Source organism: Budorcas taxicolor, chromosome 1 (genome assembly GCF_023091745.1).
Source record: "Budorcas taxicolor isolate Tak-1 chromosome 1, Takin1.1, whole genome shotgun sequence".
NCBI lineage: Eukaryota > Metazoa > Chordata > Mammalia > Artiodactyla > Bovidae > Budorcas > Budorcas taxicolor.
Window position 1 is genome coordinate 102,314,908 of NC_068910.1, and position 13,060 is coordinate 102,327,967.

The window sequence follows — 13,060 nt, forward strand, 5'->3', positions numbered from 1 at the left end:
TTCTAGTGCAATACCAAAATAAAATCATTATAAGAAGATATTCCTGGGACTAGCAGTTACTTATTGACATTTGTCCCAAGTATCTGGTGCTAATTGTTATGAGCATTTACAGATAAAGTAAGAGTTGGTGGGAAGAAAATATATGTGTACCTCTTTAAAGCAACAGTATGAAAATCCACAAAAGAATAATTCACAAACCAAAATCCAAGGAGGGAGAAAGAAAGGGAGGAAAGTTATTTTTTGCTTCCCCTGAGCAAACATGTAATTTCCATGATTTCTTTTTAATGACTGCAGTCTGCGGCCAGTAGGTACTGATTTATGAAAAGCTGTAAAAGATCAGGTGGAACTCTGCAGGACATCGTTTACAGCTGCACGGATTGAAACCTATCTAATTTGTCTAGTAAAAGTGTGAGCTCACAGTGCACATCACCCAGCCTATAAATTTCCCCTTCAGACCCAATGTCTGGGGCTAGGTCTAAAAAAACTCCAATGCTTGCAGCTGCTCAAAAAGCCTACATTCCCCTGGTGCGCATGAAGAGACATCACAGGCTCTTCACAGTGAGAGACAAATTCCTATCCATTGATAAACTCTCCAGATGTCCTCTCGGAGGAGGAAAAGAACCAATTTTTATTTGAATTCCCCAGAGAAATCCTGGAAGTGGAAAAATGATACTTTGCAGGGCTGGTTATTCTGAGGTCACTGGCATTAAAATTAGGTCATTCTTTGTCTTCCTCATACTTTGATCCAAGTACTAAACAGAAAGACTCAGTTGGGGTCACTCTAATCCCTAATCCACCCGTCCTGTTTTATTTCAATTTGTTTGTACTAATTTTTTCCAAATTCTTGTTGAGTCTGACTATATTGTTGAGTTTAAAAATACAAACCATTTTGAATTGAGAAAGAAAAACTCTGCATTTTGCTATTAGGCACACTTCGTAAATATTCTGAATAAATGTCTTGAGGTTTGATTCTTCACACCCACAAGCTCATAAATAAAAAAGGATTGCTATTCATGGGACCCGGAGTTGACAAAAGTCAACATTAGATTAGTCTGTGCTTCAGCTACTGTAGAAATGCAAGCTGTAGGGTGTGAGTGTATATGAGTGTGTGTGCATGCCTGTAGATTGTCCAACATTTTGTTGTCTCCTTTCTAGGTCTCACTTCATTTTGCTTAGAAAATTTCCTCACGCCTGATTTAATGCTGCACCTATCAATTTTGTTTACTGATTCCAAGTCTTATCCAATGGGTACAATATTATATCCAATGTTGGCCAGTGACCAAGGATATTTCATTCATGATGGTCATGCAAAACCACCCAAGAATATTATGCATGTTTTGGAACCTGGATGTGTATCTATTTCTGTAATTTCTCAAATTCTTAAGAAAATAAAACACAGACAAGAAATTTCAATGATTTAAAAAATGAACTTTTTTCAGATTAGTAATTTAAAGAATCATAGAAAATTATTTATGTATATTTTCCAGAAGAGAATAACTTACAAAATGCTATATTTATATTTTGTGATGTTCTAGATTTCCTAAAGGAAAGATAATGCTTTGTAAAATAATGCTTAATTTCTCATTCTTTCTTTTAGATGATCTGTGAGGGTTAGTTAAAACTAAACTGTAACACAGCAAAACAAATTACAAACTTCATAACTTTAATTTGGTTTCCCTGATAGCTCAGTTGGTAAAGAATCCCCCTGCAATGCAGGAGACCCTTTTTCAATTCCTAGGTTGGGAAGATCTGCTGGAGAAGGGATAGGCTACCCACTCCAGTCTTCTTGGGCTTCCCTGGTGGCTTAGATGGTAAAGAATCCACCTGCAATGAGGGATACCTGGGTTTGATCCCTGGGTTGGGAAGATCCCCTGGATAAGAGAATGGCTACCCACTCCAGTACTCTGGCCTGGAAAATTCCATGGACTGTATAGTCCATGGGGTCTCAAAGAGTCAGACACAACCCAGTGACTTATACTTTAATTTTTTATTTATAATTAAAACATTTGGGGTAAAGAGGATTGAAGTGGTTGATTTTAGTCTAATGGAAAGAAGGTTGAAAATCCTCCACATTCGGCTGTCTCCATTTCATAAATCATGACAAGGAAGGAAGTTACTACTCATATGTATTTTCCACAGAGCCTGCAAATACAGGTAGAACCAAATAGTCATGCTGTCGATGTTTTCTTAAACTCAGCCTTAAAATTGTATTAAATATAATTTTTATCAAATAAACTTATTTTTAATTAAAACTTTATCTTTAGCAGATAAATTTAATATCTCCCCATCAAAATCCAAATGAATTTACATGTCTCTCATGTGTTTCCAACAGCAGCATGCAGATCTAGGACATGTTTGTTTAGATATCAGAATCTTGACCTCATGCTTACACATGTCTCATACATTAGGGAGTGGAGCTGGAGAAATATCATCACTAGTAACAGAAATCTCCCAATTAAAAAATTCTTTTTAAATGTGGGCAGAACTCTGATTTGTCACTTAATTTTAGTTTCATCTTCCACAAGAATTGTAGGGACATAGCATCAGTGTCTAACTAACATAAAGATTAAAGTCCTTCATGTCTGTGTATTATGCTTAGTCTATGCCAGTATAGTCTCTGGCATATTGTTAGTGTTCATAATTGTTCAACATAATCATTATGGCTATTATTGTTGTTCATCTCAAAGCAAAGGTCTTCATAACTACTATTTGCTCAAGCACCCATACTAAGAGAAAAGAATAAAGATAAAGATAATCAAGTGTCTACCTCGTGACCAGTCCCAGTTCTATGAGTCACAGGACAATTAAAGAGATCACCGAAAGCTGGAAAAACAACCCAAAGGCAGTTTACCAATAGGATGCTTCTCTTGGCTCCTCAGAGATGAAAACATGGTTTCCTCCATTTCTTTTTTATCCCTGTTGTTCCTTTGAGTCACCAGATCTTGCAGTTTGTCATAGACGTATAGTCAGACCTGTAATTATATAAGTCAATCCTAATGGTATGGACCTAACAGAAGCAGAAGATATTAAGAAGAGGTGGCAAGAATACACAGAAGAACTTTTCCAAAAAGATCTTCATGACCCAGATAACCACGATGTTGTGATCACTCACCTAGAGCCAGACATCTTGGAATGTGAAGTCAAGTGGGACTCAGGAAGCATCACTATGAACAAAGCTAGTGGAGGTGATGGAATTCCAGCTGAGCTACTTCAAATTCTCAAAGATGATGCTGTAAAAGTGCTGCACTCCATATACCAGCAAATTTGGAAAACTCAGCAGTCGCCACAGGACTGGAAAAGGTCAGGTTTCATTCCAATCCTGAAAAAAGGCAATGCCAAAGAATGTGCAAACTACTGTACAATTGTACTTACCTCACACGCTAGTAAAGTAATGCTCAAAATTCTCCAAGCCAGGCTTCAACAGTATGTGAACTGAATTTCCAGATGTTCAAGCTGGTTTTAGAAAAGGCAGAGGAACCAGAGATCAAATTGCTAACATCCCCTGGATCATGGAAAAAGCAATAGAGTTCCAGAAAAACATCTTCTTCTGCCTTATTGACTATGCCAAAGCCTTTGACTGTGTTGATCACAACAAACTGGAAAACTCGTCAAGAGATGGGAATACCAGACCACCTGACTTGCCTCTTGAGAAACCTATATACAGGTCAAGAAGCAACAGTTAGAACTGGACATGGAACCAAATCGGGAAAACATGGTTCCAAATCGGGAAAGGAGTACATCAAGGTAGTATATTGTGACCTTGCTTATTTAACTTATATGCAGAATACATCACATGAAATTCCAGGCTGGATGAAGCACAAGCTTGAATCAAGATTGCCGGGAGAAATATTGAGGTTATTGATAACCTCAGATACGCAGATGACACCACCGTTATGGCAGAAAGTGAAGAAGAACTAAAGAGTCTCTTGATGAAAGTGAAAGAGGAGAGTGAAGAAGCTGACTTAAAACTGAACATCCAGAAAACTAAGATCATGGTATCCAGTCCCATGACTTCATGTCAGATGGGAAAACAATAGAAACAGTGACAGATTTTATTTTCTTGGGCTCCAAAATCATTGCAGATGGTGACTGCAGCCATGAAATTAAAAGACGCTTGCTCCTAGGAAGAAAAGCTATGACCAACAAGACAGCATATTAAAAAGCAGAGATGTTACTTTACCAAGAAATGTCCGTCTAGTCAAATCTATGGTTTTTCCATAGTCATGTATGGTGGTGAAAGTTGAACTATAAAGAAAGCTGAGCACCAAAGAACTAATGCTTTTGAGCTATGGTGTTGGAGAAGACTCTTAAGAGTCCCTTGGACTGCAAGGAGATCCAGCCAGTCAATCTTAAAGGAAATCAGTCCTGAATATTCATTGGAAGGACTGATGCTGAAGCTGAAACTCTAAAACTTTGGCCACCTGATGCAAAGAACTAATTGGAAAAGACCCTGGTGCTGGGAAGGATTGAAGGTGGGAGGAGACGGTGATGACAGAGGATGAGATGTTTGGATGGCAGACCGACTCGATGACATGAGTTTGAATAAGCTCCGATAGTTGGTGATGGAGAGGGAGGCCTGGCATGCTGCAAATCCATGGGGTCACAAAGAGTCAGACATGACTGAGTAATTGAACTGAAAAAATTCTGTTAATGCTGACTATACTGTGCAATAAAAATCATAGTCACAATGTCTATCTATCTATCATCTATCTTTGTATGTGTATATATATATATATATACACATATATATGTACATAGATATTTATATTATAAAATATATTTGTTGTTGTCCTAGTTGTTAGACTTTCACTTATTGTTACTCATCTACTGTTTTCTATTTCTTTTTAATTTTTTATTTTTAATGATATTTTGACATTAAATTTGTGCGAACTTTACATCCTGCTGTAATTATAGTCTACATTGTTCAAATTTTCCCTTAGACAGCAAGCTGTACAATGTCTGCAGATGAACATTCAGTAGGCAGGATTTAATATTGGAAACAAATCCATCCACCAAAGCAGACAACAGAGTGTTCAGAATGTCATGTCAGCTCTAACTGCAACCGAAATTACCACCATCTTTGCTAATGGTTAAACAAATTAAATTATAGAAGTATGTATGGATATATTTATGCTCTTCACTGGCAAAGTTTCAGTAATTTAAAAAGCAGTCATGAGTAGAGAAGGGAGCACTGAGACAAGATGATTACACAGTGTTCTTGCAAGCTGCCAGCTTGAGCAGATGAAGGCTTCATGGCAGATAAATTTTACAAATAAACAGGAGCGCCACATGAAGTCGGGAAGTTCCTGCTGATGTTGGTGTTGAATTTTGACACACAGCAACTCTGCTGACTCCTGATCTTTCTCCCTTTGGTATTTTATTTTCTTGCAGGCCCTCAAACCTTCTCCTGGACCAAAGTAACATCGACATTACTACCTTCCGAACAACAGGTGACTGGCTTAACGGTGTCCGAACAGCACAGTGCAAGGAAATCTTCACAGGCGTAGAGTACAGTTCTTGTGACACCATAGCCAAGATTTCTGCAGAGTAAGAATAAGTTTTTGACTGAATAATTCTGAACTTTCTAGTGGACGTATATGTCTTGAATTAATATATTTAAAGAGTAAATGAATCTCTAAGGTACTTAACTTTCTCCTAAACCCAGAGCTGGATCCTGGGTCTCTTTCTCAAGGATGCCTTCTAGATTGATGTGTTGATGTGTCTTCCTCCCTCACACTTGGTCCCCACAAAAGCTATCTTCATGAACTGTGACCTTCAGATAAACCACCAGATATACACCCATACCCCATCCCAACAGACCCAAGCCTCTAATTTAGAACGTATGCAGATATAGCATGATGACTTGTATATCCCCGCCTTTGTGATTTTCTGTTATTTTTAACAAAGCCTAACCTTTGTGGAAATGGAAATTTGAGAACTAGGTGCATAATCTGATATACAAGGAAACATGCCAAAGTCTAAAAGTAGTTCTCAAAGATACTAAAAAACAACTTATATTATACTATCACCTATTCTTAAGTGATCTCATGCTAGAAAATAAAGTTATAAGCGAGTTTAAGACATAATTTTCCTTAAAAAGGCTTATGATCAGTTTGGAAAGAGGAAAATGCACAATTGATAAATATTAATGAGTTTTCTTTTATAATTTCATATGTTAAAAGCCAGTAGGAAATGACAACCCATTCTGGTATTCTTGCCTGGAAAATTCCAAGGGCAGAGGAGCCTCCTGGGCTATAGTCCATGGGGCCCCCAAGAGTCGGACAGGACTGAGCACACACACAAACGTGTATCTTAGGGATCCTGTGGTACAATAGCGATCCTTTGGTAATAGGACTTCTTTGCTATGAGAAACCCATGGCCTTAAGAAGAAGGGGTTTATAAGGAATTAAATTAACCCAGTGAATAATCCATAAAAGTCATGCTCATTCACCAAGTTTACTAACTGGAAATAGGAAGTGAAAACTGGAAACCATATTCTTCATCACTCTGTGAATGAGACAGTTGACTTCACTTTCTAATGAGGCTGCATCTTTTTTTTCTTGTTCTATACAGTGACTTTTTCTGTATCTCCATGCACATAGCTGAAAATGACTCTCTCAGTCCTAGATCGCACAACCTTGGTATGTCATTTAGCTGACCAGGGTCCAACTCTCTTTATTCTAAGTCCCCAGGAGAGACATTCTGAAGGCCTCAGTCCTGCTTATAGACTGGCTTCTCCAAAGACATGTTTGCCATGAGCAAACATTTCATTTCAAAGGAGCTGGAGGGAGATAGCGTGAACGTAGCTCTAGGCATTCTTTCCTGAGGGTAATATAAAGGACTGCTCCAAAGAAAGAGCTTTTGTGTGGAACGGATACATCAAAATTGTCCACAGTTTTGTAGCTTGTAAAGTCTCTTTGGAAACTGTATCCATCTTTGAGTCAAACTCTTCTACCTTTTGATCTTTATTACATTAAATAGACCCTTTAGTGCCCTCAACTTTCTGTAAGTCATATCCAATATTTGAATATTCAAATGTTGTCGAGCATCTAAGGACTTTGTCATCTTGTCAATCATTTAAATAAAGTCACTTGGAAAGCTATAGATTAGATGCAAAAGGGAGTGTGTAGTGTAATTAATAGAGATACAAGCACCTAACAAATAGGTAAAGGAGTTTACTATTAATAGTATAGCATCCTTATCAGAAACACAGGCATCACAAAAGGATCTACAGAAAGGGTATATTATACTGAAGAGATGAATTTATTCTTAGAATATAAACTCACACTTGTCTACTTAATACGTGCTAGCATTCCTGTTTGAAATAGGATACAGTATTTATCGAATAGACTTCTGACCCAATAGACAACGTGCTTTGGGTTTCTGTGATAGTTATTTTGATCAGACACAGCCCCAGGATATGTTAATATATTTAAATATTTTTAGAAATTCTTACTCTAATAATGTAAATAGTTTGGGTTATGATATACAAGACACCTGCTTTAGAGCACAGAAGCATAGCAAAGAACAAACACAAAGCTAAAAATTTCTGCACCATTGCCAGATTTTCAAAGGCAAAGCTATACGAATGTTTATTCTCAATAAAGTATCAACATCCAGAGCTTTTAGATAATGAAACAGTATATTGAAGTGGATGAGGCAGAACCTTGTTAATATGACTAACAGCGAGCTCACAATTTAAATATAGTCAGAAATTCTAATCTACAAATGTAGACAGAATGCTATTTGTTTAAAAAGGTGAAGTGGCAGACTTTGTTATACTTTCACCTTAGGAATATGTTTGTCTCTGGTACAGCATTGGATAGTAAGCTCTTTTGGGGCTGGCTGGAATATTTCCACTTAGTGGTTATGATTATTTAAACAAGTTGTGAGTCTATATGCAAGATGAAAGCTGATTTTTCCTAGGATACTCGGCTTTTTCAGATTTTCCCCTTCACACTGAGCCAGTTGGTTTCAGATCTCTGTATTTCAAAGTGCTTTCTTCTGTCCTTTCTTCTCAATTTAGGGTCAACATAGAATTAACATCTGTTGACCTAAAACTCCTTGAAAAGTATTGTTGACTTCCTGGTTCTCTGCATTCTCTATCTCATATGCCACCTTCCTTGTTTATATCACAAATATAAGAATTTTAAAATATTTAATACATTAATCATTTAAGGAAATATAGTGAGGCAACATTTTCATCTTCAATGCTATAAAAATATTTAACTCTATATTTCATCCTCTCTTTTACAGTCTTAGGTGTATTGCTTGAATTTGATTCCTTCCAATCCTTATTTTCTTGGTGTTGTCCAGACTCAATTCAGAAATGATTCCCTTGACCAAATAACTAAAATTTCTTTTAGAATAAGACTTTCAGATTATTACCTAAGAAAGGATATTAAATTTGTTTTCTTTTTCTATCCAAACTATCAATCACAGGACAAGTGTTTCATACTCAAATAAATATTGAAGTGAAAAATTTTAGCTTATTCCAATTAGTTTAGAGATTTCATTTACATGCCAGCTACTCATCACTTAATTTTCAAATAAATTTTTCTAAGTGTGTGGTCTTATTTAGTCAACATATTTTTAAAAAAATATTATTTGATAGCCTAGGATGGATTTAGGAAGGTTAATGTGAGAAGGGAAGAGAGAATAAGAAAGGGCAAGAGTGATTATAGAAACTGGAAAGAAAATTAAGTGTGGGGAATGGGTATGAGGCAGATTAATTGCTGTATGTCATTACCCTGCACCCTTGGATGCCATTTTCAAAGTGTCATCACCTATCCTTTTGCCTTTGAAGTATCAGATAGCTTATTAACCTCTGGTCTCAATCTTGAACTGCTCTTTAGTCTTGAACTTTTCCATTGCTCTTCTCAATAGGGTAGTCCTAATGAGATAAGGATACAGGGAGTGTTACTGAGACTACAGCAGCTGGATGTTTAGAGAGATTTCAGTCATGGCAGCATGGTAGGTAGAAAACATTCTGGTGGAGGAGGAGAGTAGAGGGTACATAAAAGCTCAAGCTAAGGCGTGACCTACAGGGATGTTTACTGTAATTCTCTATTCCAGTATAATCCTTTGCATTAAATAGAAACAAGACTACATATCAACTTGCTTACACTGGGTTCCCAGATGCTGAATCTGAAACAGTTTTATGCAGATTTCTTCATGTACCCTTGGGACATATTCATAAAGAAGTGATGAGGAAGCACTGGACTGAAGAAGAAGACTCAGTCCAACTACTTGAAACAAGAGTCCTAAAGCTGGGCTGGTCCTTCAGACTTATCCCAAATTGGTCCGTGAACTTGCAATATCTGATTTTTCCCAATGGCCAGAGAATCAGTGGTTCAATTCTAGAGGAAAAGTCAGGGTTAAGCATCATAAGCTTGTATTACTCCCTCATTATGCTGAAATTTCTCAATGACCTCAGGAAATTTAGTATAGTACCTTGGAGCATTTTTTCTATCTTCCCATGATTGCATTTTGTTTCTAAGCTTATAAAGAAGGCAGAAAAGAGGAGACATAGAAAAAAATTAGCAAGGTATAATATGTATGTGTGTATGTATATATATATATATATATATAGAGAGAGAGAGAGAGAGAGAGAGAGAGAGAGAATTGGAAGAAAGATGAGAGAAGAAATATAAAAACGATGAGAATCTATTGATTTATAACATATATTTGTGTCTGTCTGGTTTTCTGGTTCTTAAATTCATAACCTGACTTTGTAATAGTTCGAAGATGAGTAGAGAAATGTTTGTTGTTCATTTTAAAGACAGATCCCTGGTATCTTTATAAAAGAATCAAAATCCTGTGGAGCATGCATTCTCAAAAGCAGGGTTCAACATAGATAACCTAGGTGTGGGAAGGGACAGGGAAGCCTGGCATGCTTCAGTCCAAGGGGTCCAGAAGAATTGGACATGACTTAGTAACCTAACAACAACAACTCTTAAATGAAGATTTCATTATCCACAGTTACACAAAGGGCAGCAAGCGAGATGTCAGCATAGCTCCCCATTAGCCTTCCTGGTGAAGCAAGGCGGCTAAAGACTGTGACCAGAGAGGACCTCAAGCAAAATACAGGCTATCCATAGAGAATTTATTAGCCCCTTGAATGGCAGCAGGGTTCAGGGGTAACCTGTAGGGCATTGTGATTTCACTTCCAGCTTAGATAATAGGAATGCAACTGAGCTTTGATTAATTTTATGCAGCAGATGGTTAAATAATATGTAAATTGCTTCTTAAGTGGTTGCCTATTTTCTTCTTGCATACCTTTATTGCTTGGGAACTCACTTTTTAACAAATCCTTTGGTTCAATTCTATGTAGTTAAATTCCCAATTTTTCATTCTTTCTTTAATGCTCAATATAAAGGAGCCCAACCTTTGTGTGCATTTGCATGTGTGTGCTTTTTCTTCTTGCCATTTTCAATTTGCCTAGCACTCCAAGTTACACTTAATCGTCTGTCAGCTTCGCAGATAAATATAGTTTGGACAACTGATTTATTCTTTAGTAAGTACATATTGCACCCCTGCTAAGTGAGAGTGATTGTTTAGAGTGTATTTGATAAGCATAGTACAACCCACAAGAATCCTGTTCACATGGAATTCACCTTCTTGTGAGACAAGATAGTAAAAAAATAAATAAACCAAAAAAAAAAAAAGGGCAATATGCTGGATGGTGATAAATACTTCGGAAGAAAATGAAACAAGAAAAGAAATAGAAGTCCAGATATGAGTGCAGAGAGGTTTTACAATATGAAGTAGGAGCATCAGGGAAATCTCATAAGAGAGGGATAGTTGATCAAGACCTGAAAGAGATGATTATATGAACTAATTACTTAAATCAAGAATATTTAATTAATTATTTGCACATGTTTAGCTAAGTCTTCCCCCTCCCCTCAAATGAAGTTCCATGTATTCTTATAATATTTATTGCAATTCCTGGTTTCCAAGTATTCACTATTTTAAATCTAATGATTTTGATAGAGAAATATCCTTGCCATTTTTTGTAATTTGAAAGAACTTTATACTTTAAAGAAATTATTCCAGTGATCTCTGGCTGAACAACAAACTTCCCCAAACTAAAAGGCTAAAGCAACAAGGATTTTATTGTACACACAATGTCATGAGTCATGAATTTGAGTAGAGCTCAAGTAGGTGATTCTTCGCCTCTGGTGCTAGAGTTGAATGAAGTATTCAGCTAACGCAAATCTGATCGAGTCTGGAGGGTTTGAGATGGTCTCATTCTTCTTTGCCCTGGTTCAGATGCTGTATATACCTAGGACTGTAGACCAAGGGCCTACTGATGACCTCTTCAATAGGTAGTTATATTTTTCCACTGGCAGCTCTGGGACCTAGAGAGGGTGCCTCAGGAGAAGTACAGTCTGTTAGTTGCTAAAGAACGGAATGCAGAAACTGATACAGTGTCACTTTAAACACAATCTATCAGTCAAGTCACTCCCTAAGCGGGACCTGAAGTTCCAGATGGACAGGAATTTTGAGGGGAACACTATTCAACCCACTTCCTATATTCAACCTGCAACCTATATTCTTCCACAAGGATAAAGGTGGAATAATCAGGATATATAGTACTACACATATGTTACAAAAATCAGAAAATTATACCTAGAGCATTGGGATCTGTCATTGTACAAGCTTTTTTAATTGAAAATATCTTATTTACATACTGTCCAGGAGGCCATGATTCTTACCAGAAATTTTCTTTTTTTTTTTAACAGCGACATGAAAAAGGTCGGTGTCACTGTGGTTGGGCCACAGAAGAAGGTCATCAGTAGTATTAAAGTTCTAGAAACACAATCCAAGAATAGTCCAGTCCCAGTGTAAAGTGCTATTTCTGGAAGAAAGTGGAAGGTGTGGCATCACTCTGCAGACTGATGACAACACTGGAAATACTGGTGGACTTTCCAAGCCCAATAAGACACTCAGATACGAGTAAAATGCCTTAAAATGGAATTTAAAAACTCTTTATTTTCCCCTGTTGTTTAGTGGATGGGTGGGTGGGTGTATTTTGTTTTGTAATTGCATTTTTATATTAGTTGATGGATTAAATCAGAATTCTTCAGTGCAAAATGACAAAGAACTAGCATAGAGCCATTGTTCATAAACTGACTATCACAAAAGCAAAAGAAATGAAATAATGCAATGAGCATGGTGGCTGTGCTTCTCAGTAGCCACAAAAAAACAGACTTGTGATATTTTTATACACAGAAGAGATCGGTAACAGGTATTTTGTTTCTTTGAAAGCAAGCAAAATAGAGGAATTCATACCTCAAACTATCCGGCCATATTTACTACCTTTTCATTGTCTTATTCTCTTTTATCTGTTAAAAAGCATATAGAAATGAAGTTTGTAGTTGTTTTAAGTACTACACATTTTTGATTGTTAGCCTCCTTAAGTATTATCATGTAAAAATGTGTTTTAATTTTGAAGAAAAGTACATATTTATTTTCTTTTTGAGTGTCTTTTATTGTTTTCTATTTATGAATTGATGATTTAATTTGGATTTGTGACAGCCAAATGCCAAATGCTCTCTCAAATTGTCAGCAGCAGAAAACGTGATAAACTAGACACGGAAAATGATGCGTTTCTTTCCAGATTGTTTGAATCATACATGCATATGTATCTCTATCTATATATAAAAAGAAACAAAACCCTTTCCTTGCTCATACACTAACCAAATCTCTCACAGTTTGAATGAGTCCACCCATTTTTGTCTCCCCATTTATTATAAACTGTGTGCTCCTAATTTAGCATGATACACCGACTTGTGTATAATGGATTTTCAGTGGCATACCTGCCTTGCTCTGGTGCTTAGGAGACCATAAACTCCCTCCGTTGGTAAAAGAGCTATATTAGAGCTCCTGAATAGAGAATGCTACACTGGAAAGGATTGGGATACTATTTAGGTTGCTGTATTAATCGGCAATGTAGCCTATAAGCTGATGCATGAATCAAAAAGATCACTGGCTGACTGGTTTTGAAATGCCTCTTTATACATTTGCTTAAATTTGTTGAGCTGATTATAGGGAATAA

At 36.7% G+C, this 13,060-nt stretch overlaps 1 protein-coding gene across 1 annotated transcript in view; it reads left to right on the plus strand.

Annotated features, from left to right (window-relative positions):
• Window positions 1-11,850, plus strand: part of EPHA3 (EPH receptor A3) — a 405,932-nt gene extending 394,082 nt beyond the window's left edge. The window contains exons 16-17 of the mRNA XM_052649018.1: window positions 5,392-5,547; window positions 11,745-11,850. Of these exons, the coding sequence (XP_052504978.1) occupies window positions 5,392-5,547; window positions 11,745-11,850 (262 nt within the window). The remainder of the gene's footprint in view (window positions 1-5,391; window positions 5,548-11,744) is intronic.
• Window positions 11,851-13,060: the final 1,210 nt, after the last annotated feature.